General features: G+C 37.0%; 2 protein-coding genes across 5 annotated transcripts; both read left to right on the forward strand.

Annotated features, from left to right (window-relative positions):
- The first annotated feature begins 1,438 nt into the window (after positions 1–1,438).
- Positions 1,439–4,870, forward strand: eIF1 (eukaryotic translation initiation factor eIF1). The gene is made up of 4 exons (XM_018503552.1): positions 1,439–1,590; positions 1,777–2,039; positions 2,424–2,581; positions 3,637–4,870. Exons 1-4 carry the CDS (start codon positions 1,439–1,441, stop codon positions 3,781–3,783), a joined length of 720 nt encoding a protein of 239 aa, XP_018359054.1. The 3' UTR covers positions 3,784–4,870.
- Positions 4,871–7,184: 2,314 nt separating this feature from the next.
- On the forward strand, positions 7,185–20,596 carry Larp4B (La-related protein 4B). 4 transcript variants are annotated; one of them, XM_018503610.1, is made up of 10 exons: positions 7,185–7,634; positions 9,648–10,029; positions 11,885–12,134; positions 12,215–12,355; positions 12,569–12,790; positions 12,963–13,105; positions 13,194–14,231; positions 18,711–18,978; positions 19,759–19,863; positions 20,215–20,596. In XM_018503610.1, the coding sequence occupies exons 1-9, from the start codon at positions 7,514–7,516 to the stop codon at positions 19,852–19,854; spliced, it is 2,661 nt and encodes an 886-aa protein (XP_018359112.1). In that variant the 5' UTR covers positions 7,185–7,513; the 3' UTR covers positions 19,855–19,863; positions 20,215–20,596. The 4 variants fall into 4 exon arrangements, with proteins under 4 accessions (XP_018359112.1, XP_018359114.1, XP_018359113.1 ...); XM_018503612.1 differs by having other exon boundaries at positions 7,212–7,288; XM_018503611.1 differs by having other exon boundaries at positions 7,552–7,874.
- The last annotated feature ends 6,297 nt before the right edge of the window (positions 20,597–26,893 follow it).

Genomic DNA, 26,893 nt, shown 5'->3' on the forward strand with positions numbered 1-26,893 from the left:
CAATCGAAGTTCTCCGTTTCTTTCCCTTCCATGTAATAGAGAACTATGGTTGGTTCAATTTCTTATGCCTCATGTGTTATGCGTTATGCAAGAGTCTGTGCTCCCCGCTTTAATGGCCGCAGCACTCACTCTTGCATAACGCATTGTGCATAAGCGAATCAACTAATCAGAATCTTTCCTTCCCTCCCATTCCATGGAAAAGAAGAATTTTGATTGGTTGATTCCTTTATGCACTATGCGTTATGCGTTGTGCAAGCGTGTGTGCTGCGGGCTTAAGCGGGGAGCACAGACTCTTGCATAACGCATAACACGTAATGCATAAGAATATGTACCAATCGAAGTTCTCCGTTTCTTTCCCTTCCATGTAATAGAGAACTCTGGTTGGTTCAATTTCTTATGCCTCATGTGTTATGCGTTATGCAAGAGTCTGTGCTCCCCGCTTTAACCGACAACCTGTATTGTAATTACGGCCTAAAGACTAATGTACTAAATTGGTACAATATGCATCAAAGTGATTAATTAAAAAAAGCGATTAATTAAAGTGATTAATTAAAAAACGGCTAGCCTGCTGGCCGAGCAAATAAATATGATTGATTGTTACTTATAGATCTTTCTTCTTAGATTATTGGCTCTCGTCTTCGAAAATAGTAGGAGGTCGATACGGCCAACTTATAGATCCAACCAATGACAATCAATCTAGGGATGGGCGATGTTTCATCAATTATACAAAAACCGAAGTTTTTTCCGCTCAATAATCGATGCTCGATTCGATGTTTCAGAATTCGATTAATCGGTACATCGATCTTTTTTTAATGATATCGATTATGGTTGGCTCTCATTAATCTACCCAAAGATATAACTATCCAAGAGTTCTAGATTTATTAGAGACTAGAGAGGCAATCCCTAGCAGGCATTTAATTTATTTATGAAACAATTTTCTCATTACTAGTAAATATTTTTGGTAACCAAGAAATTGCTTTCTGAAATAAAAATTATATTTTATAAAAAGTAATCAATGTACGATTTCTAATACTCATGTCATAAATTTAAGAAAAATGTTCTCTTATTAACAACAATTAGATTCAAGTAATAACATTTACTAGATTTAATAAAACAATTTTCTACTGACAAGTAATTGTATTTTTATTAGAATAAAATATTTTCTTCATTGCTAAACTATTTGCTTCAGGATAATTTATTGGAACAAAAAACAAATTTATTGTGGCAAGTAATTAATTCTTTCAATCAATAAATTACAGTTCAAGAAAATATATTTACTTGAAACAAGTAAATTTTTTCTCTGTGGAGGTACATAGAATTGTACTCTATTTCTTTTTTTATTTTGTGATAAAAATAATTTTAAAAATTATAATTCAATATATTTCTAAAAATTAATAATAAAAAAAAATAAAATTTAGCAATCAGTTTTTTTCTCCAAATGATCGATTTTACCAACATCGATATTTTCTTCTACGATGAATCGGTTAATCAAAAATCGAATTGGATCATAATCGATTATTATAGAATCGATGCTTTCCTTGTACATCGCCCATCCCTAAATCAATCGCTTGGTGAGCAGGTTAGCAGCAGGTTTGTCCGGCTTGAACGCGCCCGACTGCACGTTGTAAAGTAGGTCGTTATTCGCTCGCCAATCACATTTGTCGACACAGCGCCAGCGCGCCAATCACTCTCTCCCGCTGGCTATGACGTCACCAGGGTCACCACACGCCGGCGAATCGCTCGCTTTTGCGGCCAATCTCACGGCTCGCGTTTTAGGAACGCACTGACCACGCGCAACCCCACCCATCGCGCCGTGACAAATGCAACTTTTACTTCCGGCTGCGTACACGGCCATCGCGCTTGGCTTTCATCGAGTCCGTTTGTGCTACGGTGGTGTTCACGCGACGTTCAAGTGCTAATCTTAGCAACATCTCTCCACGTTCCTGCTCCTACGACTGTCATCTGCGCTCCGCAGTTCTATATCATCCGAGGGATCTCTTTTGTTTGTCGTATGTCCATCCAGAATCTCAACACATTCGGTGAGTGAAACGATAGAACGCGCATTGTCGCACCCTCTTGCCCCCCTCCCCTCTCTGTCTCTTGTCTGTATCTTCCTGTTCTTTCTTCCTTCGCCGTCGACAGGTCGCCAGGTCGCCTCGTGTACGTTGTCCTTTGCGAACGAGGGCGATAAAACGCGGACACCCGGACACTCGCTTTTGGATCCCCCCCCTCGAGCCGAGCAAAATGGCGACGGGGTTGCTTTCCAGCCTCGCTGCTCGCGCGCGCTCTCGATCCTCTTTGCTTTGCATCATCTAGCATCATCCTGCGCAATCTCGCCGATCCCGCGCTGGGAGCGTCCCACACGTCGCGCGATCCGATCTCTCTCTCTCATCTATGTCCCCCTTCTGTCTCTGTGTTCGCAGACCCCTTTGCAGATGCAATCAAGGGTTCAGACGATGACGTCCAGGACGGCCTCGTTCATATAAGGATCCAGCAGCGGAATGGTCGCAAAACCTTAACAACGGTGCAAGGACTTTCCTCGGAATATGACTTGAAGAAAATCGTGAGAGCATGTAAAAAGGTGAGTGTTCAGTATGCCACGCTTCCCCCTCCTAATATTGAGGGGAGGATCCCCTTCCTCGATCCTTTCTCCTGCCTTCGTCGCCGTCATTTCTACTTCCCTCTGTCCCTCTTCTGTCGCTGTTCCCCCACCATCGGCCGATTAGGCAGAACTCTAAAAATAGGTCTGATGCAAACAATCACGGTGATACAGGCTGGACAGATGTAGTTTTGCAAGTTCTAGGAATGTGTGGCATGCGAGTGCATCTACAAGTGGTTTGACATATAGAGGGGATGGTCTTTGTTTCAATTTGAGAACATTGATCATCATCAATGACTTGGCTTTTTTTTCTAATCATTTTGTGTATTCACTGTTAAATTAATCATTGATATTTTATATTCAAAATATCTAGTATTGTTCTTAATTCAACGCTATTTGTTGTTGAGTAAAATAATAAGAAAAAACATCTTTTGTACATTAAACATTATATTTTTACACAACAGATAATTCCAGAATATAATTGCTTTATCTCATCATTGTGCCAGCAGAAATCGAATTTTGATAAATTGTAGCAAAATTAGTCAATCGGAAGAGATGTGGTTTTTTTTAAAATAAAATTTGTGTATCTTTTTTATTAGAAATGGTCATGTGCATTTACAATAATATTTTGGATGCATTTACTTTATATTCTGTAAGCATTATTTCGTTCTTGTTGTCTATCAAATATTAAACAAGAACATATGATGCTTACAAGTGTTATGAGCACTAAAGCATGAATGCACTCTTTGTCATGTCAACTTATTAATGTTGATTTTTTAATATAATTATTTAAAAAATTTGCTATGTTACATTTTAATATTTACAATATTGCTATTTCTTGTAAGTCATTAGAACTCTCTCTCTATAATGGAAAAGCTGTGACTAATCTCATTTTGATAACGGTATCTGCAAAGTTTTGAAATACATTCCTTTGGGAGAGAGAGATAAAAGAATCCAACATTCTGTGGAAGTGAATCGTCTAGATAAAAGTCCCTCCGAAGAATGCCTGCTTTATCGGTGCATTTCTATTTTCACAGGAGTTTGCCTGCAATGGGACAGTAATAGAGCACCCGGAGTACGGGGAGGTGCTGCAGCTGCAGGGGGACCAACGAGAGAATATATGCCAGTGGCTGACAAAGTCGGGTCTGGCAAAACCTGACCAGCTCAAAGTCCATGGTTTTTAATCCATTAACAACAGCAACAATTACCATCCATGCCACAACCCACAACAACAGCAGACAGCTCCATCCCTCGTCAGCTCTACATGATCATCTCAAATTGAATCTGTATATCATTCACTAAACTTCTCGTGGGATATCCCGATTATACTATCACGTCAACATTATAAATACATATATATATATATATATATGTATATACATGCATATATGTATATATATACACAAACACGCGCGCATATATATTTCAATAATAAAAAGAGGAAGTAAGAAAACGAAATAGAGAAGGAAATAAACAATAGAGGAATAAAAGGCGAATAAAAGAAAGGAGGAAGAGATATAGCGAAAGAAAGGGAAGATATATAGGCATATAACCAGCGTATACCTATAGGCAATATATCTATTCTAATCAGAATCTTTTCTTGAGATAAAAAGCAATACGTCACACTGTAAGCCTTATGTTAGGTGATAGCAGCTGTTGAGGTAGGGATTCCCCTGTCTTGCAGCAGTGGATAGTACACATCTGATTTTGATAAACATCGTGGAAGAGAAGCGGGAGGAGGAGAAGCATAGATGAACGAGCGGTAATTAGCAGCGCCGGATGGATGTTCGTTCTTGCATTAGGTAGTATGTATCTGGGCGCGATAGACGTGTTTCGAGAAGGCAGTAAAACTGTAGGTTGATTGACTCGGGCTCTCCCTCTCCTCGCGTCCATCACATTCTTCTCTGCGATCCTTCGTAGGAACGATATAAGATTTTTTTCTTCTATTTTTATTTTTTTTTAACGTTTGTAATTGAAAATTGAGAGAGAGAGAGAGAGAGAGAGAGAGAGAGAGAGAGAGAGAGAGAGAGAGAGAGAGAGAGAAGAGAGAGAGTGATTTCCACTCTTGTGTCCTTTTGTGATGATTTGTTGAATATTTGTAGGGCCGATTTTGATTCTTCCTTTCGCGTAAAGGACACCCCTCCTTCGCCCCGTATCATATCTTCGCTCTTGCTTTCCATCCCCTTTTAAGGCAGTAATTAAATGACGAATTGTTTTGAAATAATAATAATAATGAGAGTTAATAAAATGTGGCTGTTCTAGATAAATAAATAATGCGTACATGAATGAAATATAACATGACCATCTTGTCCCTTTTCCTTTTCACTGTTCCAGCTCTATAAAAATCGATATTGCTATTAAATTCAACTATATGAAAAAATTAGATATTTTAGGAATATATTAATTTTTTGCTTATTTAATGTAACAGAAGTTATATGGATGTGTTTCTACTTTATTAATTTATATAACACTTTTATAATGTTCGTGTATCATGTGAGGAAAACAGTAAAAAGAAAATAAAAAGAGATAAAAGTGGTGGAATTCATATATATATATATATATAGAAATTGATATCTATCGCCATGTGATAGCGAGTGTACGAATTAAAAACACGGTGTGGTTTATAAAAAAATTATTAGATAAGCTATCGTTTATCGATTACGTTTATGCTCGTTACAATCGCTATTTCGTAGAATCTGTTTTTCTTGGTATTAACAGGATAGACACGATAAATATATAAAGTGCTAGTGAGAGAGATTACATACAAAAAGTGTTTCTTATATCTGTCCAAGTATTTTGCCATTCAAGGAATACATACATTACAAGTTTCGCGATCTACGCAAAATGCCAGAAATGATAGCGAAGAGTTAAGATGGTTGAAATTATTAGAAAAACCAAGTTTAGTATGTGTCTGTTAAAAAAATAAAAAAAAGCCTACTTGCGCATTTAGTGAGAATAGATTGAATTAAAAGAAATTTTATTTTAAATTAAAAAAAAAAGAACGTGGAGAAAGATTGATGAGAAAGGTTATAGAAAAATTGAAATTTTTTTCTCTTATTTTAGGAACTCTAGATGGGATTTCTTTTCGAGATAACATACTTTTTCCTACACTCATTTTTCCTCGGTTCAAAGATTAGAATAGCATTTCTATTTTCATTCGTGCTAAATTTACAGAGTAATCATCAATAAAAAAATAATTAATAACGAACAAGAGGAGAGAACAAACGAAGTGAACAAGATAGGATGAGATAAATATTTTTAGTGTTGCTCGTTTTTTTTTCGTTTCGAAAATTCGAACATTTTTTCATTAAGTGTTATCGTCTCGATTAATTAATTTGTTTTGAAATTTCTCGAAGAAAATATGATAAGATAAATATCTTGACAAAGTTTTCCTTTCTTTTTTACTTAAAAATTCAATTGAATTTTTGATAGATTTTCTTTTTTAAATTCTTCAAAAGAGAAGAATATGACAAAACAGATCACAGATCTCTTTAGTACATATTTTTTATTTAAATTTCAAATATCGAATTTTTATCAAGCACCATCGTCTTGATAGATTTTCTTTTTTAGTCTTCTCGAAGAGATGATAATAAGATAAACATTTTTAGTTCTTTGTTTTTTTTTCCTATTCAAAAATTTAAGTATCAAATTTATGTAAAGCGCTACAGTTTCGATCGATTTTCTCTCTTTTTTTTTTTTAGATATCTTGAAGAAAATATGACAGTAAACGTAAATAGCTTTAGTGTTACTCTATTTCTTAAAATCCAATATCGAAAAAATTTTCACGTTTCTATCTTAAGGATAAAGTTACAAGATCGCTAATCTCCAGAAAAGATTAAATATGGAAAAAAAATACAAACTTGAAAAAAAAGACTACTTGAAGAAATAAAAAATTATATCTGATTGACTTAAAAATATTAAATAAATAGATGAATTATAAGCGAATGTTCTCCTAATAAAGTATAAAATTGAAATTTTTCAATTACTATTTTAAGAAATATAAAAATTTTATTTTATGTTATTTTCTGTTTACTTTTTATTGTAATTAATAATTTTATCTTTGTTCCTATTTAAAGCTTCTTTTGGCTTGAATCAGGGAATTTTCCCAAAAATTGGAAAGAGTCAGGGAATTCTTTTTTCTGTTTCCCTAAAGGTTTGGAAAAATGAAAAATACAGACAATAGAAACAGAGAATAAAAAGCTGCGCACGCACAAAGGACTAGGGAATAGAAAATAAGAATTTCAACCTATCAGAAACCATGTACCGTGGAATATAGTGTTTCTGATAGGTTCAAATTCTTGTATCCTGTTATCTATTCCTTTGTACATAGCCTCTAACGGATTTCAACCTATCAGAATCCATATATTCTAGTGTAGACACGGTTTTTGATAGATTGAATGATGATAGGTTATCCCCTGTGTTTTTCAATGTGTAGATTCAACAACGTTGAAAATAAGAAACAGTAAGAAGAACACGAGGATTTGAAAATGGCGGGGTTGGGAGTTTTGCGGGAGTGGCGCCCCCTGGTGTCGACGCGAGAAGTGACGTTGGCGGCGGCGGCGGCGGTGGGGCCGCGCGGCGCACCACCGTCCACCGGGCCCCAGAATGCATCGCGCGCCACGGCATGTGCCTTTCCGCCATTTTGTAGTTTGCTCGAGAGACTGTGTTGAGTTCGATTCTTCCACCTCGGTAAGGAAACATCGTCGTGCGTAACGGCCGCGCGTTGATCCGCTCGGTGCGGTGGGCCGTGATACGTACAGGGCGGATCGTCACGCGCGCGTCGCGCGCCGTCGCGAATTCGCGTGAGGAACGTGTCGAATTTCGCCGCCGCCTGTCTCGCCAGCCGTGTCGTCGTGTTGCTGCGTCGCGTATTTCGTCGCGCACACGCGAGCGTGTGCGTGCGTGCGTGCATGCATGCGTGCGTGCGTGCGAGCGAGCGAGCGGGCGAGTGATCGGTTCGAGCTCTCTGCTCTAGTCAGCCCATCGTCGATTATCAAGGCAGCGCGAGCGAAATTCGCGAAAACGCGCACACGAGGTACTCCGCGCGCACAACGAATCCTCCAAATCCAAAGTGCCTCGAGAGTGCTCTCTCTATAGCCGAGAAACCGATCTGCACGAGGCCGTTCGAGAGAGAGATAGAGAGAGAGAGAGCGAGAGAGCGCGAGTGAGCGAGCGGACGGGCGAGCGAGCGAGCGAACGGGCAAGGCACCTAGTAGCGCTAGATTCAGGGCACATGGGATCATCCAGGCCCATCTCGAGATGAACGGTGATTTCGGTAACGACTATCCGTTTCATTCGTCAAAAAAACCATACGAAAACCATTCAATCACCATCCGATTATCATCATTATCATCATCATTATCGTCATCATCATCTTCATCTTCATCATCTTCGTCATCATCTTCATCATCTTCATCATTATTATCAATGTCGTTGTCGTCGTCATCGTCGTCGCCGTCATTATCATTATCATTATCGTCATCGTCATCGTCATCGTCAGTGTTAACACATGTTCGTTGAGTTCAGGAAGAGTGTTGTACCGTCTTGTCATCGTGCCGCTTCATCCACCTCCTCGCCACCGTCACCATCTCCTTATGTTGCTTGCTAAACTTGCTCCGTACGTCGACACGTCGTTATCGCCGCTGTCTTCATCTTTCATCTTCTCATCCACGTTGACGTCGTCATCGTCCTCATCATCGTGTCCGTGTACGTTGTCCTTGTGCTCATCCTTATCGACGTCGTCAATGTCGTCGTCATTGTCGTCGTCATCGTCGTCACCGTGGTCGTGGTCGTGGTCGTGTCCGTGTCCGGTCGGCCAGAGAGCAGCTCGTCATCATCGTCGCCGTCGTGACGCCATCGTGACCGCCACCGTATCGTGTCTACGATCGCGCGCTATATTTGGCCGATAACGCACCGTGCGCTCCGCAACATATTGCGCGTCCTTTCGCGCGGGGATCCTTGCCTGGCGCGCTGCGAGTTCCTCCGGACGGCCGTCGTCGTGGCATGTAGTCCGACGCCGGAGGCTCGCTCTGGCGCGTGCGAGTATTGCCGCCCGAAGAGCGCATCTTGGTGTCAACCACGTCGTTGACTTTGGTCGCGCGCGCGCGTGAACAACATTCTTCCTTATGTCTTTCGTTTTTCCCGGCGGCTTTCAGATTGTATTTGGTGAAAAGTTGCACGCGCGACATTGTTCGTAGCTGTTTTGTACTCCGTATTTGTGAGCTTGCAGTTGCGGTAATCTATCGTATAGTGCTGCATATTGAGGCATCATTCGAGTCGAATGATCCTCCTGATGGTTGCTCCGTTACTGTTGTCGTTGTCATGATAGTATACAAGGATAAGGGCTGGCAGTGTTGCATAAAGCATCTTTGGTCGTTGACCAAATAATTACATGATAATTATATATATATATATATATATATATAAATATTTTCTCCTAGTTTAAAATACGATTTTTGGAATAAAAGAGAGATCTAATATATCTCACACATTTGTAGATAACTTAATCACAGTTTAAATTACTCTCTTCACCTTTTTCTTAGAATTAGAAAAAGATAAGTTAAATGGAAATTAAAGCTGATCTATATTGATAGAAGTAGAATTAGAATTGAGTATCTCTCAAACTAATTGTTTAAATTGTATAAATGTGCATGTAAGAAAGTCATATGCGATGTAATAACTAGACCTATTACTGCAAAGAGCTATATTTAATGCAATAACTGAAACGTGTAACTTATATCGGATTAGGTTATAATTATAGATATGTAGTATATCTAGAAAATATCAGATCTTTAATTGTGGGATTTCAAGTATTTTATATATTATACTAATTTTTTTAGAGAGAGAGAGAGAGAGAGAGAGAGAGAGAGAGAGAGATATGTGGCAAAAAAATTTTATTTAATCTGAATTATCATTTTACAAGATATCCGATTTTATTGTCTAGGTTATTAGAGCAACATTTTGAATTATTACATCATACATAAGTATGAAAGAACATGAGAGAAGATAAAGGGAAATTACAAGTGAATTACAAATTTTCCTTTTGCAGGATACGTTTACATGAATGGGGACATCGGGAAGCTGCCACCAGGGGCGGTCTACCCAGCCACCCCTGAACCTCTGGGTCCACAGGTTGCAAGCGCAATTGGTGGTGGTGGTGTGCCTAATATAGACTACGGAGTCATGAACGGTGCGCCGAGCGGTAGTGAATTGATTCTTGACGCTGGTGTCGGCAGTCTGGAACCATCGCCTCAACACGCTATAAGCATGCACGGTGGTGCTGTTGGATACAGCCCAGTGGATGTTGCCGCATTGGGCGACGCTTCTGCAGCTCCTCCATCTGTACCAATGACAGATTTAAATGTTCCGGGCATACCGTTGGAGACGCTTAAACAAATGCTCTCTACACAACTCGAGTACTATTTCTCCAGGTAACAAGCTCTTATTATTCTGAAATCTTCCATTTTCCATTGCATGAAATTGCAGTCATTTTCCAAATACATATATCTGCATTACGTACATTAGATTACATACGCACATATGTATATACATATATATATATATATATGTGTGTGTGCATGTATTATATACATAAATATGTATTTATTTTGTTCTCAAAACACTGGTCACAATCTTACCACAAACTTTTTCACTCGCAACCTTCAATCTTCGATTAACCTGGTTATAAACACAACAATATAAATAAAGAATAAGGAATGGATTTGAACCTGGAACCTATTGAATATGAGTTGATCGTTCTCGCATGGAGCCACACATCATCCGAATTTATATTGATTTTCTTTCCTTAATTCCCTTAACTATTTCCTAACTGGCATTTGATATGTATATCATATTATTAGATTTATTATGATTAAAGAAAGCAACTAATCATCGCAGACAATGAAAACTGTTATGGTATATTAGTTATATTATAATATATTTATTATAATAAAATGTTTGAAAGCTAAATTTTTAGATAAGTAGAGAGTAAAGAAGGAATTCAGTAAAACTTTACTAATTTTAAAATAATTTTATACACATATATATGTCCTGTAAAGACAACATGCAAGGCTAAATTCGTCAAATCATTTTAATCTTTTCAAACTGTATGTCTAATTTGTAGATAGCGTCCTTTGAAATTGTTTAATTCTATCGACATCATCTGTAACCGAATGTACGTAACGTATATGTTGCAAAAATAGTCAAAATTTTGAAAAAGTTATTTGGTATAAATTACTTATTAAAATGCTCTTGAATTGAATTAAAATTTTTTTTTAACACTGCCAATAAAATCAGGTCTGAAGGTTCTAATACCAAAATGATAAGGCTATAATTAGTTTTTTAATTTATAACCATTTAAAGTAGCCGTATCATACCGCTAAAAATTTGCATGTCAGGTGTGATATGTAAAGTGCTAGAAGCGAAAGCTTTTATAATTGTCGCCTCTTGTCCGTTATGATATAAAGATTATGTATGCAAAGATAAAATTAATATTTATTATATTAAAAAATTATTGTAACTTTAACATTTTAATATTAGGATTTTTATCTCAAAGTAATCTCAAGAATTTTCTGTTAAGCATGTTACTGTCCTTAACGTGCATGCGCATGTTGTGTGTGTGTGTGTGTGCGCGCGCGCGCGCATAATATTACTGGGTTTTGTGTGTGAATATATACAGGGTGTTTTTTTAATATTGTATAATTAACCGTGTTTTGTGTATGAATATATACAGGATGTTTTTTAAATATTGTAAATAGTAATTATACAGCACTATTCCTGATTAAAAATTGAGTCGAAAAGTCCTAAGCCATTTTTTTACGATGGTCAATGAAGTAGTTATTACTAGGTAAAGCTAATCATGGTGTGTGTGAGAATAACACACACACACACACACACACACACACACACACACACACACACACATCATAAATGAAAAAAGTATGGTTTTAAAACCAGAAATTAAAAAAAATGATTTGTAACAATTTTTTTGCAAAACTTGAATAAAAAACCCTAAAATTATATACTAATTAATACCTAAATAAAAAAGAAACTAATTTTTTTACAATATACTTAATTATTATGAATGATTTGTATGAACTATTTTGAATAAAAAAAATTTCTAAATCATTTCTGCCCCAAAAACAATGATACAATGTTTTTCACTTGCACAATTCTTTGTCATAAAGTATACAATTGCCATGCAAATTACATAATCATATGCATATATAAAAATGTATGTGACAAGATATGATAATGTAAATGAACAATATATGTTTGTCTTTTCAGAGAGAATTTAGCCAACGATACCTATTTGTTGTCACAAATGGATAATGATCAGTATGTGCCGATATGGACAGTAGCAAATTTTAATCAAGTGAAGAAACTGACGAAAGATATTAAACTCATAACAGAGGTACTGAAAGAGTCTCCCAATGTTCAAGTTGATGAGGAGGGACAAAAAGTAAGGCCCAATCATAAACGATGTATCGTAATACTTCGTGAGATACCAGATAGCACTCCGTTAGAAGATGTCAAGGTTTGTCCCAACTATTCCATTCTATTATTGTCACAAGAATTCAAGTCTGACTCTTTAACATTTGGACTTATTTACTGTAGAATTTATTTTCTGGGGAGGGCTGCCCGAGAATTATTTCGTGCGAGTTTGCTCACAATAGTTCGTGGTACGTGACATTCGAGTCCGACGAGGATGCTCAAAAGGCCTACCGGTTTTTACGCGAAGAGGTTCGAGAATTTCAGGTAAGTTGCAATGAAACCTGTATAATTCGTCTGAATAACTGGCTGCGAAATAAATATTTACTAATTATTTTAATGATTCTCCGTATTTATAACTATATTTCATTATACTTATTTATTATAGTTATTTCATTGTAGTTATTAGGTATTTATCGCTGTATTGTTATATGTAATAGTTGTAAAGTTCATAATTTTTATTCTGATTCTTAAATCCAGGGAAAGCCAATAATGGCGAGAATCAAAGCTAAACCAATGAACAGGCTACCGATACCGACGGTAGCTGGTGTAAGTGGTATAAAGAATGGCTACAGAACTCCAACTCCTTCTGCTGTCTATGATCCTAGTAGTTATACGACTGGACAGCAACGTTATCTCTATACCAATGGCACAACCATGCCTCAGACAACAATGCCGGCATACGCGAATCAAGTCGTTTATGTAAGTATACAAGTTACAAATGCTTTACGTGAAAATAAGTTTTCTTCAAGCTTTTTTATCATCAAAGAACAATAAGTCATATATGAGTAATATTCTATTTTGGTTAAAGCAAATCTTAATGATTGTACATTACGTAGAAAAAAGCTCTTATAAAAATGTCTTTTTCTTTCAGCAACCGTTCTATCCGGCCGGTATGATGCCTTGGGGACCCGCTACTAGTCCCGCTTATTTCGAGATGTCCAATGTCTTTATGAACGGAATCGCGCCGCACAACACGTTCACGCGTTCAAATACGAGATACACTCCTCGACATAGGTACGAATCTACAATTTTATTATTTTTCTAGATATATTTTTCAAATAAAGTTTCAGTATCTAAAAATATCTTTTTTTTTTGTACATAGAAATCGACAGAGAAACGGTTCCGATAGAAGCTGCTTAATAGACCCGGCCAATCCCAGCAACAACAGTAATAACCATCATCACCATCATCACCATCACCACCACCACCATCATCAGCCATCGTCTATGCCGCCACTGAGTAATCGTAGCTCTCATCCTCCTATGACCGGCATTGGTAGCGGTGGTAACAACAGCGTGTCCTTGAGCTCCTCTACGTCCACTTACCACACCTCGAGTTTGCCTCCTTCGAAGCCGCCTGCTTTGTCCTCTTCTTCCTATCAGTCCGGCACAAAGTTCCATTCTTCGTCGTCCGTCGTATCGTCTATCGAACATGCAAAGGGAGCTTCCTCCTCGTTGTCCTCCGCACAAGATCAGGACACAACGGCGGCGGTCGAGCCCTCCTCCACATCCTCGTCCTCGACGCCTTCGTTTACCCGCCACCGTATCCATCGTAGGACCAAAGATCAGGACACGAAAGTAGTCACCGGGAACAATCACTCGCTGCCGGCGATTAAGGAATCCTTGCCAGCGAACGGAGGCAGCGGCAGCAACAGCAACTGTGGTGGCAGCCGCAGCAGCGGTGTGCAGTTCGATCTTGAGGCAGCCGCTTTTCCACCCCTGCCTGGCCTCGACCCTGACCATGGCAAAGCGTCGATTGACATAGGTACCGGTGGCAACGCCAGCGCTGTCGGCATGGAATCTTCATCGCAAAATCGATTGTCCGATGTTGTCAAGGGTACTGCCAAGCTCAAGGCCGTTGTCAAGGACAAAGAAAGTGGTAACCAGTCGCCTCAACTGCAGCAACAGCAGCAGCAGCAACCCGCAGCATCTGCGCCGGTAGCGGCGAACACCGCCAGTAGATCCGCTAGTCCTGGAGCGAGTACCGGAATAGAGGCACAGGGAAACGCTGCCACATCGACGAATTCTGCGAATGCAACACATATTCTTAATCCGCCGACGGTCAACAACGAGAATACGTCGCCGGCCGACGCCGCCGCGCTCAGCACCGTCGCGCTCACTCCCCCGTCATCTCCTGATAAGTGAGTGGGATTTTTAATTATACGCTCGCTCTCGGTGTAATGGTGTTTCGGGCAGTTGCGGAGAGTTGCGTTGGTTCGTGAATTGACTTGTGTTCTAGCATGAGATAGAATAACGAACTATTTGTCAATCTGCGTTGAAGATGTGTTATAATTTTTAGGAAAAAAAAAGAGAATAGATCCTCCAATGGATCGTTAAACATCTTTATCGACGACATAATGTTCGTCGTGAAGTGTGGAAATACTTTATCGTACGAATCTTTTTTTTAATTTTTTTTTTAATAGATTCTTCAATGACGTTGCAGTCTTTGCTCGTTTGATACGTATAAAAAGTCTCGTTCGATACGCATAAAAAGTCGAGGCACTCCCTAGAATTTTTTTTTTTTTTTTTTTTTTAACAAAATCGCTATTTAATTGTCGATTATAATAAAAGCGACAAATAGCTATCTTGTTCTAAAGTACGCGACGAAACTTTCCGCTCTCCCTATACACATACATACGTGTACATATATGTTTATGCGCGCTACTGTGCAAAAAGAGAGGGAGAAAGAGAGTAAAAAGTGCTTGGTCCTTGAATCGTTAACCTTTTATATAGGACCGTTTTATTTTAATTTTACTCGTATAATTCAGTTTAGTTTTATGCCTTTTTGAGCTGATTTATTTTTGTTTATTTTCTTCCGTTTATAATGGTTTTTTTCTTGAAAGATATTTATGTGATTAACGAGGTTTTGTATTGAAAAACCAGTGAATTGTATTGCCGTGTTGTCAAATCCTTGTGTTTGAAAATTACGTTTGTTCCTTTTTTCTTTTTTTCAAATAGATAAGTATGTTCATTCGCGATTTAGATCATTATAAAGTTACGTTTAAAATATCTAGTTTAAAATATCTAATGAACTTAAAGAGTAAGATTGAGTTATAACGTCCTGTTTGAACGAACAATTTTTTTTCGCTTATACAATCGGAAGAGGAGCTAATTGCTCTTTCGTTGCTTTTAGTCCTGTAAATGGTTATGATGGTTTTACTACTTTGCATTTTCTGCGAGACGGATATGTGTACAGAATCTTAAACATTTACATTTGTACCTAATCGCTAATTATACTAATTATATACTTGACGCATAGAAAGCAAACGCGAGTGGGGGCATCATACAGTAGATTCTGTTCAAACGAGAGATTCAGCTGGTCTCTATAAACGGGTTCCTGGACGTCTGTGTTACATCGGACTGTTATATCCTTGGATCGGTGGGACCGTTGTATTGTCGGATTCTACAATTCCGCATTGGATTCTCTTTTTCAGATTCTTCCGTTGAATTGCTCAATGTATCTTTGGATCCTTAGATTTCTCAGAGATCTTTAGTTTCATTCGTATGGATTCATCGACGGTGCAATAATCTAAGGATTCAAGGATACGGCATCAATTATACTTGGAGCTTTATGTAAAGAACCCACGTAACGGGGTATCTTAATATATGTCTTCAGGAATGCCGAATTATGTTTCATTTGTTGTTATTATTGCTGTTGTGTTCTTAGCTGCATTATGTTGTTTTGTAATGATGGACACGTGTTTCCTTCCAGCATGTGATCCTTCCCGCTTCGACGTAGTCGAGCGCGATCGATCACATGCCTTCAGTCGATTTATTATCTGAAAGGAGGAGACCTTACCTTTTTTTCTCATCAAAAAGATAAAAAGTATAAAGTTGAAGCTTTCTTTCTATTGCCATAGTTAATCTTGAGTAAAAGAGAACGTTTACTAACTGTTAATATCCTTTGAGTTACCCTTAGATCTTCTTTGCCTGCATTCTCGCTACTTTTTATTTTAAATGTGTATATTTTATCGTGAAAAACTGTGCGAGAGAGAGATCAAGAATCTAAGAAATATGGAGATTGGAGTCCTACGCAGATTTTCTAGGTTTCTGAAACTGCAATCTTTTTTGATCGTTCTTCAAGAACGAGAATACTGATACGAAGGTGTTTCCGTCGAGATTTTTTTTAACGTTATCCTTGATCTTCGAATTAGATCTTGGGCTATATGCGAGCTTCTTACCGTTATCTTATTTTTTATCGTTTACATTAATAAATAAATTAATTAGATGTATTCGCAGTGATTATGATTTGCTATTTTTTTTATCGAAAATTGCGTCGTTATCATCGTGCCTCTCTGATTCTAAAGTTTTAGAAACCTTTTTTCTTTTGTTTATATAAGGCCTCTAAATATATTACTATCTCCTTGTAAGGATTTTCTATAAACACACTCTAAATCCGGTATATAAATAAGGGTTTAATTTTTGCGGTAACATAGATTCTTTTAGACGCTTAGTTCTTGAGTATATGTAGATCCTTTCATCCCTGGATCATTGAATTGCTCGATACTTTTAATTATTCTGGACTATGCTTCGATCGTCCACGGATATTTGGTCCACGGATTTAATAGATTAATTACTAAACCTTTCAGATTTCTGTGCTTTTGGTACATTCGATATTCGAGTAAATACAGGATTCTCGGATGTCATTATTGGACATCTTTAATCTCTAGCAGCTTCTTATTAATATTTTTCGTATTAGCTGTGGTTGTGACATTTCTTAAGACACTTCAGAGTTTATCTGCCGAAGATGTATGGACTGAGAGTCTATGCGAAGCTAAGGATGCTTGAGGACTTGAAGAAGCCGGATTACTTAAAGCAAATAATACTCCAAGTTTTCTAAGAGTATCTAATTCAAGGATCCGTGAGGATCTAATAATCTGAGCGTTTAATGATCGAGGAATCTAAGGGCTATCCCTTTCGGTACAAGTACAGCGCACGCCGCATACTGCCGATTGAAATTAACATTAAACAGCTATCGTTAAGCGCACTAGAACGCTATATGTGTGTGTATGCAGGAATGTATATGCGGTATTAATTATGTGTGGTATGAGATAATTCTCTTCTTGCCTGTATTGTGTTTGCGGCAGATAAATAATAAGAAGTTGAATAGGGATGTACGATAAAACAATATTATTTTTTAGAGTTTTCTGATATATTACAATTATTATTTAATTATTATATCATTGCTATTGTCATATTGCTATCATTATTATTATTAATATTATAAATTTTTAATATATTATAAGATTATTATTATTATTAATTATTATTGTTCGGTTTCAAGTTACTTTTAAAGGCATTTTGATGATGAAGTTTTTCTAGTTCATGTAATTCTAACTTTTACTAATTAAGTTATAATTCTCATTACGCGACTGCAAAATGAATATATAAACGGAAGAAACGAGAAAATCACACACGGTCTCAGTATCGTATCTGATGGACTTTTGGTAATGTCTATAGTTGCATTGTGTGTGTCAGCGATGAACTAGAAGTTAATAAACAATGTGTATACTGATGTTCATTAATCGTGTCTTGCGATATTGCAAAACTCCTCCTTTTTTTGCATATCCCTCGATCGTTCTCGCGGCGGTTTTCGCGAAATGAACTTTCACTTCTCTCTTTTTTTCAACAATAAAGAATCTATTATGTTATAAATGTAATCAGATTCGTAAATGTTTCATCGCCGAATTTTTAGGTAGTCGAAAATTGAATTCTAGAATTCAATTCATGGGTAAATTAAGTTTTCTCTTTAAGCTGATTACGAGTTTTAATTTTTACGCTTCCTTTTGTTTGGGTAATTATGTCCTTAAGTTTTCAAAAATCTTTTGAGCATCCCTGAATTATTGGATCGAGAATCGCCTACACGAACTGATTTTCTCATTGTGCATGAACGAAGTTGATATGCGGTGCGGACAGTTGTCGTACATTTAGTATTTGATGCACGCAATAGAGAGAGAGTTCATATTATAGCACTTGCACTAAAAAAAATTTTTGATATTTTTAACTATAATTACATGTCACTATACAATTATGATTGTTACTACTGTAATAAGAACTATATATGTATATGTGTGTGTGTACATTTTCGGATTGCCATCAACTGTATAGATTTGTTGATGAAGCCATACATATAATTATTATTATTAACGTTACAGCAACAATAATTATGATTATAATGACATGTATTATATAAATACCAAAAATTTTTCTCTCAGTATCATACCATCGCAATTGATTCTAATTTTTGATCTTGAGCTACAATTCTATTGTATTCATAAATCGATGTTTGTATAAATTTTGTACGCGATTATACGCACATATTTTCGATGGAGAGCAACGGTCTCGGTGTGTCCAAGGATTTAAGGATATGCAAATCTACAAACCTCGCGATATGCAAAAATCTCGAGTACCTATAAATTCCCAAAGACATATTTCCCAAAGGTTTTAAAGTTTCGACCGTGTATTCGTAGATTTGTATGATCTAAGAATGACGAAAGATATGGAAATATCTCTGAGAATCTAAAGGATTCGCACGAGGATATCGCTGCGGATCCTAGAGTCTCAGGGTAGTTAAGTAAGCATATGTTAGTCATTTACTACTGACAATGCACCGCTGACAGATCTATAAAGACTGACGACTCGAACATGGTGAACGGTGTGGACGACGCTGTAGTTGCGAATACACACCTGCCGGCAGTAGCCACGTCGACGATAACGACAGCTACGGCGACGACAACGGCAACGACGGCGACGTTAGCCGCAGCGACCACGGACGATGCCGAGATGGTAACCAGGTGCGATTGTAACAACGTCGTCGTCGTCCCTCCTCCTACTGCCTCTTCACAGAACTCCCAATTGCAAACTGGAGTGGCCTCTGCCTTCCCTATAGTAAGTATCTTGTTGTCTTTTGAGAGAACTTCATTTGTTACAAGTTGAAAGTATATTTAGACTCTCGAAGATCTCTGAAGAAAAGAGGCACCGATTTCTGCTCAGAGGTGTAATTAAAAGAAATAGTGTTTTTTGTAGATTTTGAACGTGATCTGAAAACGTGATAAAATTATTAAAAAGTTTATAGCGTTTGGAAAACACATGGAAAATTGAACACGAGAGAGAATATGATGTATTTATCCAAATTTCGATATTCTTGCTTAATTTTCGAGGTATTCCTCAACAAACGCCATCAATTTTTTAATAATATTATCGTATCCAGGAGATCAAAATCTACAAAAAATACTATTTCTTTTATTTACTCTTTTTAGCATCCTCCTTTTTAAGCATAATGTCAAGAATATAGTTGGAAGATATAAGGAGGTAAAAGCTCTTTAATTTAGAATGAGGAGACGAGAACTTCAGATGATAGAGAGCTTAGAAATGGAAAAACGATTAACACTAAGAATTCAGAAATCTATTCGATTGAATAGATAATAAATAAAGTTAAATTATATAAGGTTCCAACTAAGTAAATAATCAAGTAAAGATTCTAAAAATGCAAATGGTAATCTTAAAATCATTGGATGCTGTAATATTTATTAAATTTGATTTATATATTTTTTAAATCTTTCTATGAAATTTTATTCAAAATTATATGTTATATTTGTGGCGATTTTTATACTCTGCAGAGTAATGAATATTTTTATCGCTAGCTAATAAATATTTTGTTCTCTGCAGGATCTTACGAGGCCAAGCTATGCCCAAGTAGCGCAACATTGCCGCGAGCTACCTTGTACAAAACACAAAACAGATGAGAGGGATAGAAATGTTTAAAAGTTGCACGTAAGTATCTTTTTTCCTCAAATAATCTTTAAAGAAGTTGTGCACGTTGAGAAAACCGTCAATAGATTTAATCTTGTTTAATAATTTAATATTATAAATGTTAGTTTCTCATGTAAAATTTTTTATCTCTAATAAGATTACCTTTAAATATTAGTTTTTCATAAGACTTTTTTGAGATTATCTTACAAGAGATATGTCACAAACTATCCGGAATCGATTTGATTCTCCTTGAAATATGTTGTTAAACAAAAAAAATCTAAGACACGTATTTTTTTTATCAACATGCGTTGACTCATATTCAATAGGTGTTTACAAGAGTGCATATTCTATTCTTTTATGTGTCCTATGAAGGTGACGACGGAAGGAAGAAAACATCTTGAGCGACGGAAGCAGCTTAGATATAACGAAGCAAGAAGCCAAAATCTACAAATTACCACGCGTCAACGGGGTAATTGAACGATAATTAGCTGTGCTATATATGCTATGACGTCATCGCCATCTTCTCGGGGTCGGATTGGATCGAGAATCGGGATATCGGAGCTCGCCGCTGCTTTCACTTACCTATCTGACCCCCTCCCCCCGATACTCCCTTCTCAAACCGACGCCGTCACGTGCTGCAGGCGTGAGGAAGAGAGAACTTTTTACATTGTACAGTGACGTCTCGCCTACGATCAACGATCGATCGATCGACGAATCGATTAAGAGAGAGAGAGAGAGAGAGAGAGAGAGAGAGAGAGAGAGAGAGAGAGAGAGAGAGAGAGAGAGAGAGAGAGAGAGGGAGAGAGAATGAATGAGTGATAGAAAGTATGTTTGTGTGTGAAAATGTGTAAGACTCGCCGCGCAACTATTATAGCGGCGCATTTGCAGGCGCTACTATTATACAGGGTGATCGGAGAGTCCTGCGGGGCAAGTTTGTCGCCGCGGTTTGATGATGTTGATGGTCTTGTCGATATATTTGCTTAATCGGCACCATTGTTTTATTCGCTTTATTGCAATTTGTAAAATGCAATGATTCGATTGTAGTTTATTCGCGATTGGAGGACGTGAAGAATTTAATGTCTTGAAAATTTAAAAATTCGTTATAGGATTTAGATGATCTAGATATATTATAACGCGTTAAGCGTGGACGAAAAGAACGACCAGCTTGGCAGCAGAAGCCCCGGACACTCGGAGCAAATGGCGCTCAATTATCGGCTCGCCAATGAGAATTATTAGGCTGGCGATGAGGTCGACAAGAGGAGCAATTGAGGAAAAAAATTTAACAAATTGGGAATTTAAGATTCCATGCGGGTATAAGTGTAATAAAAAAACGAGGTTTGTCGAATAAAATGATTCATCAAAGTTCGGTTTCTTAAACGTATGATATATACATATATCTCTTGGAATCTTGAATTTTCAATTTTTTCTACTCCTTAAGCTGCTCTTCGAGCTTTTATTACCGATCTTTATGAGTTTCAATATAGACGATATAATACAGTTTTGAGTGTACCTAATAATGTTTGATAAGATTTAGTTTTAAGACTTTGTTAGTAATTGGTAAGAATTCTTAATTAATAACAAACACATATATATATGTAACAAATATGTATATGTATATATATATGCTGTATATGTATATATATATGTCTGTACATGTATATGTATATATATATATGTATATGTATATGTATAGATCTAAAGAATTTGCGAATTAAAAAATTCAAGGTATAAGATATAAATAATTGTCTAGAATATGCCTCGGATAAACGCGAGAGTGAATTACTGACGGCATCTTAAAGAAAGGAAAAAAGCGGTTTTTCTCGACAGCACCAAGCGCACGGCTGCGCGGCTTCCCGATCACCCGGTACATCGCGCAAGAGAAGAGTATTGTTATATATCGTTTTTGGTTCTGTGATTGAGGTATATATTTGTTAGCTTGTAAAAAACGCGTTAAAGAGATAAGATTATATTACTCTTTTAAAGGGAAAACCCCTTCCCCCCGCCCCTCCTTCACGCGTGCAGGGCCGTAATACTAATGTTATAACCGGAATAAAACACATGTCTATTAGATATATATATATATATATTTGTGCCAAAAAAGCACTTTGCTTGACGAAATCTCCCGAAACGTGCAACGAAGTGGACGCCGAAATCAAGATTGAGGTTCTCGCCAAGTGGCAAGCGATGTGGAATTCCTGAGAAAGAAATTCCGCTCTCTTCCACATTTCTCATCCTTTATGCAAAAAGAAAGAAATAAAAAAATAATGAGAGGGGAACGGAGAGATTGTATTTTGTAAATGGAGAAGGTTACAATGATGTGTACGTGATTATGCATGGTTAATGAATTGTTGTATACCGATGATTAATAATAATAATAATGATGATGAGGAGGAGGTGAGGGAGGAGGACGGTCGAGAAGCATACGAATTCGTGTTTTATGCGGTTAAAGAATGTGAGAAACTTTGTCGCGAGAAAATCGGCGGTGATACCGTATCTATAAAATTAAAACAAGGACGAAGAGAGCAAGTTGAGGAATGATCTTGGAAGACGTTGCTAGTGCATTTTTCCTAAAAATTGTGCTTTTTTTACAATGTAATTGTAATTATGATTCAATTAATATCTTAATTAATACCGTTAGCAATGGTGTCTGTATAGCATCACGTTGCGTGTTATAATGTGCAAGACGTATAAGCGCGTTACAAAAGAAGGATGAATTAAATTCTTAGAGAGTGTATATTACGATGTGCTTGACGAGTCTCTCGAGATATGCATTACTCAACAAAGTGGGCGCGGAATTAAACGAAATTAACATACATAATTCGCCTTTACACACTTCGTCAGTTTATATTAGATATTTTTACACGTGCATATCTCGTCTTGATTATTCCTCAATTTGTAAGATCCATCTTAGACGTGCTGACATTTAAAGTGGATTTAAATTCACTTTCGCTGCTCGAATTCTTCAATTCAAATCCTCGAGTTCCAAGAGTTCTTTCGGATCCTTCCGAGGACCTTCCTCCGGAGTTTCGCACTTCAAAACCTCATCATGGATTCCATCTCAATTTCATCTATATCCCATCACTACCACGATTTTCATCTAATTTTTCTTGCTCATTTCCAGTGAATCTCTGAAAAATTTGCTTTTAATTTTTTTTTAGACATCTTTCCGATTTGCATCAATTTATTTCGACAGTCTCACTCTCTTCTTGAGTTTCCTTTTCTTTTTCTTTTTACAATTCCACACCAGCTCTCGATCGCCACTAATTTGTGCTCAATCCTCCGTCCATCTCAACAACGTGTAAATCTCTAAAGGAGATTTATGTTGTACTCGATTTAATGACAATTTCTTCTACGTTGTTTTGTTGAGATGGGTGACTCCAATCCTTGGTCTCCGAGCTTTTTCAATTTCATTCATCTTTTTTTTTTCAGTTTTCATTCGTCTGAGTGTGATTCCGTTACTCTTCCGACTTTTTCGTCTACAGTTGCTTGCGAGTGAGCACCGTTAACGAGCGTCGTTTATCACGGTGGTCATCGTCGATTTCGGAGACTATCGGGAGCGGCCACTTCCGATCTGCGTGAAACTCGACTCCCCCCCCCTTTTTTTTTAACTAACCGCCCATTATACTCTCCGCTGTCGCGATTTTTTTTTTGTTAGATTATTCTTTCTATTTTGACCCTTTGACCACGAGGTGCATTGAGAAATCTTAGGGTCACGTTTTTATTCGGTAAGAGAAAGATAGAGAGAGAGAGAGAGAGAGAGAGAGAGAGAGAGAGAGAGAGAGAGAGAGAGAGAAAAAGGAGAGAATGAAAAAATGTGCGCGAGAGAATTTGCTAATTCGAAGTAGTTAGTATTGCGAGAATCGAGACGACTAATTGAGCACGTATTTAAGTGCCTCAAAGTATGTTGTATATTATTGATTATCTATTACCACTATTAATATTAATTAGTACTATTTGATTGCTCTATTATATTATCATTATTTTATTATTATTATTATTATTATAAGCAGGAGCTTTTGGCTTTAGGTGTTACGATGATGCATATGTACCTACACACGTATACACACAGACACACATAATAAAAGTAAAAAAAAAACGAGAAAAAGGATGCAAGAGAGATAGGGAGACATTGACAAATAAATGAATATATATATATATATGTATATATTATATATTTATTTAGTTGTGTTTGATTATACGCGTTTGCGAGATTTGACGAAATGTAACGAAAAAAAAAGATATATATAAAGATGGTATAAAAGAAGTATAAAGAAAGGTATAAAAAGGATGAAAAATCGATCTCCAATGGGATGCAACAAGATAACGTTGTGTCGACGTACATACTGCTATACTTTGAACTTACGATGCTGCCGTTTCATTTATACACACGTACACAGGGCGTTTCGAAATAGGATTGTCAGCTGTTTCTGTTAATATTGAGTTGAATAAATCAAATAAATGATATGTCAGACAAATATCGACTCTCAGAGAATCGTATACACATAGTGCTGGAAAGACATTCCCCTGGATTCTTGCGATTTTTTTTGGAATTAACAAAGCTGATCGTGTGCATTGAAAAAAAAATATATATACGTATACATATATTGTACATGTATTATATATCACAGGATATCCCATAAAAACTGTACCATTTCTTAAAGGTAGTTTCCTGAAATAATTTTAAAACGACCCTAATATCAAAATGTTTTTTAATGGTATTGAATTATAAACATTTAGGCCGGTATTCATAGTCAGATCTTATATTCAAAACCATCTTAAGTACAGTCTTGAGAAGTCACGGACCAATCAGAGGGCCGTATTGGCGTCTTAAGACATTACTTAAGACAATCTTGAAATAAGAACGGATTATGAATACCGCCCTTAAAGTCAGCGAATCGTATTGTCTGCAGTTTGCGCATGTATCACACCTGAATGCGCGAACTGTAATTCGCTAAATGCTTACGATTTAAGAATTATTACAGTCTCGACATCTTGATATTAGGATTTTCGTCTCAAAATGATCTCGGGAATCTATCCTTAAGCGTTACAGGCTTTACGCATTCCTTGTATATGTGTGCGTGCGTATATATGTATGTATGTATCTGTATATATACAGCATGTTTCCGCATAAATGACCACCTCTTTTCGTCTCGTAAAGTTTACGACGTAAACTAACGGAGATCTAATAAATATAATAATATATATATATAAATTAAATGGTTCTAACTAAATTCTATTGTAGGTGATCACATAGAAATTTATATTATGACACAACAAAATATTTCGATTTAAAATTTTGCAGGCAACTACTATCTTTTCAATTTCGGCCTTGTGGCCACCTTTCGAATCTCGCATTGATCAGATGACAATAATATTAATACGTCAATCGTCAATGCAAGAGTTAGAAGTTGACCACATCGTAGAGCAAAAATTGAAAAGGTAGTAATCGTAAAACTTTAAATCAAAATAATTTGTATAATTTGTAAAATAATTTTGTTATATCATACATCGCGCGCGCGCGTTGTATTCGTTAGAATGGACAAAGAATTTTTATTATATCAAAATTTATTTTATCATGCAAAAGTTATGCATACCCCTCTGTTTTCTAACATGGGTAATTTTTCTAAGTGACTTTACTTAGAAAAATTAGAAGACTATTGTGCTTGCGATAAAGTTTAGTTAGAACCATTTAATATTACATAATTAGATATATCTCTGTTAGTTTACGAGATAAAAAGCGGTGGCCACTTGTGTACGGAGACTCTATATACGTACTGAACACTTTGAAATTCTCATATCAATATTTTTGAACTACTTGAGAATCGGAAATCACTAAAAAGATCAGGACCCTCGTAGAGAGCGATTAAAAAAAAAATTGGTAGTTCTAAGATTCATCGCTTCCGTAACAAAGATACATCGATAACAATAAGAGATACATCTGATCGCTGTTACTGTTAAGATACAGCGACGATCGGCGAAACACTAACAATTTTCAAGACGGTTCAACAGGCGCTCGTAGGAAGGACCGAAGACTCCAGTTATACAAGAGAGAGTCCAACGTTTAAGATGATAATAAGTTAAAAAAAGAAACGCAGATAATTCGAAGAGGAAGAATTGCGGGATTCCCGATTCACGATGATTCGTGAGTTCGTCACGCGGAATCGATGCGGAATTTTCCTAAGAAGTCGGTAAGAACCAAGAAATTCCGAGGAATGATCTTTCGCCGGGCGATTCTCTGGAAATCACTTAACGTAATATTTGTCGTCCGCTGTGTATTTCTGCGAGAGAAAAAAAAGAGAGAAAGATATATTGTATATCCCCCAGTTTCTGTATCCGCGAAGCGTGTCGTCCGAGAGGAGTAGCAGATGCGTCAGAGAATGATCCAATGATCAATCGTCGATCGTCGATGAAGCGGAAACGCCGGATTGGGGCGATGTGTGGATCGTTTCAATTCGCACACGTTGTGCTCTAGGCGAGTCCTAAAGCGCGTTTTATTAAGGATATAATATACGAGAGGCGATATACAGATTATAAATATATATATATATATATACATATATTTTTTTTTTACGAACCGTATGCGGTTCTCTCCGGGATGCGATTCCGCTTTGCCGCCACTCTCCAACGATGTAGTAAAATATATTCAATGTATATATATTATATACGCATATGTATACTACTACACACACAAAAAACGGGATAGGCTAAGCATTAATTATATATTATACATACGTTGATGTATGTGTGCGTAATGTAATGTCGCGATGTGCGTTTCATGATTCTACATTGAGACTTGCGTCGTCGACTCTCGCATCGCGGATTCGTAAGGAATTCGGGCAGATCTATCAGAGACGACCTCCAGTCCAATTTCCTTTGAGTTAACACGGGTTCTTTGGTTCTATGTTTTCCGTTTTTTTCCTTCTCCTCTATCTTCACACGTACGCGTCTGTTGCTTTCCGCTATTGCTACACGTGCACGCGGAGACAAAGAGCGCGGTGTAATTGTAGTTGTGGCTAATGAAAATTAGACCAAGAGATCTATAATGCCTATA

This window comes from Trachymyrmex cornetzi, unplaced genomic scaffold, assembly GCF_001594075.2.
Source record: "Trachymyrmex cornetzi isolate Tcor2-1 unplaced genomic scaffold, Tcor1.1 scaffold16, whole genome shotgun sequence".
Classification (NCBI taxonomy): Eukaryota; Metazoa; Arthropoda; class Insecta; order Hymenoptera; family Formicidae; genus Trachymyrmex; species Trachymyrmex cornetzi.

Excerpts from the sequence above, each read along its gene's own strand:
- Larp4B (XM_018503610.1), top strand. The coding sequence starts at position 7,514 with ATGCGTGCGTGCGTGCGAGCGAGCGAGCGGGCGAGTGATCGGTTCGAG. Across the intron at positions 10,030-11,884 it reads CTCGAGTACTATTTCTCCAG|AGAGAATTTAGCCAACGATA; the intron begins GTAACAAGCTCT and ends TTGTCTTTTCAG. Across the intron at positions 14,232-18,710 it reads CCCCCGTCATCTCCTGATAA|ATCTATAAAGACTGACGACT; the intron begins GTGAGTGGGATT and ends CACCGCTGACAG.
- eIF1 (XM_018503552.1), top strand. The coding sequence starts at position 1,439 with ATGATCGATTTTACCAACATCGATATTTTCTTCTACGATGAATCGGTT. Across the intron at positions 2,040-2,423 it reads CCAGAATCTCAACACATTCG|ACCCCTTTGCAGATGCAATC; the intron begins GTGAGTGAAACG and ends CTGTGTTCGCAG. Across the intron at positions 2,582-3,636 it reads TCGTGAGAGCATGTAAAAAG|GAGTTTGCCTGCAATGGGAC; the intron begins GTGAGTGTTCAG and ends CTATTTTCACAG.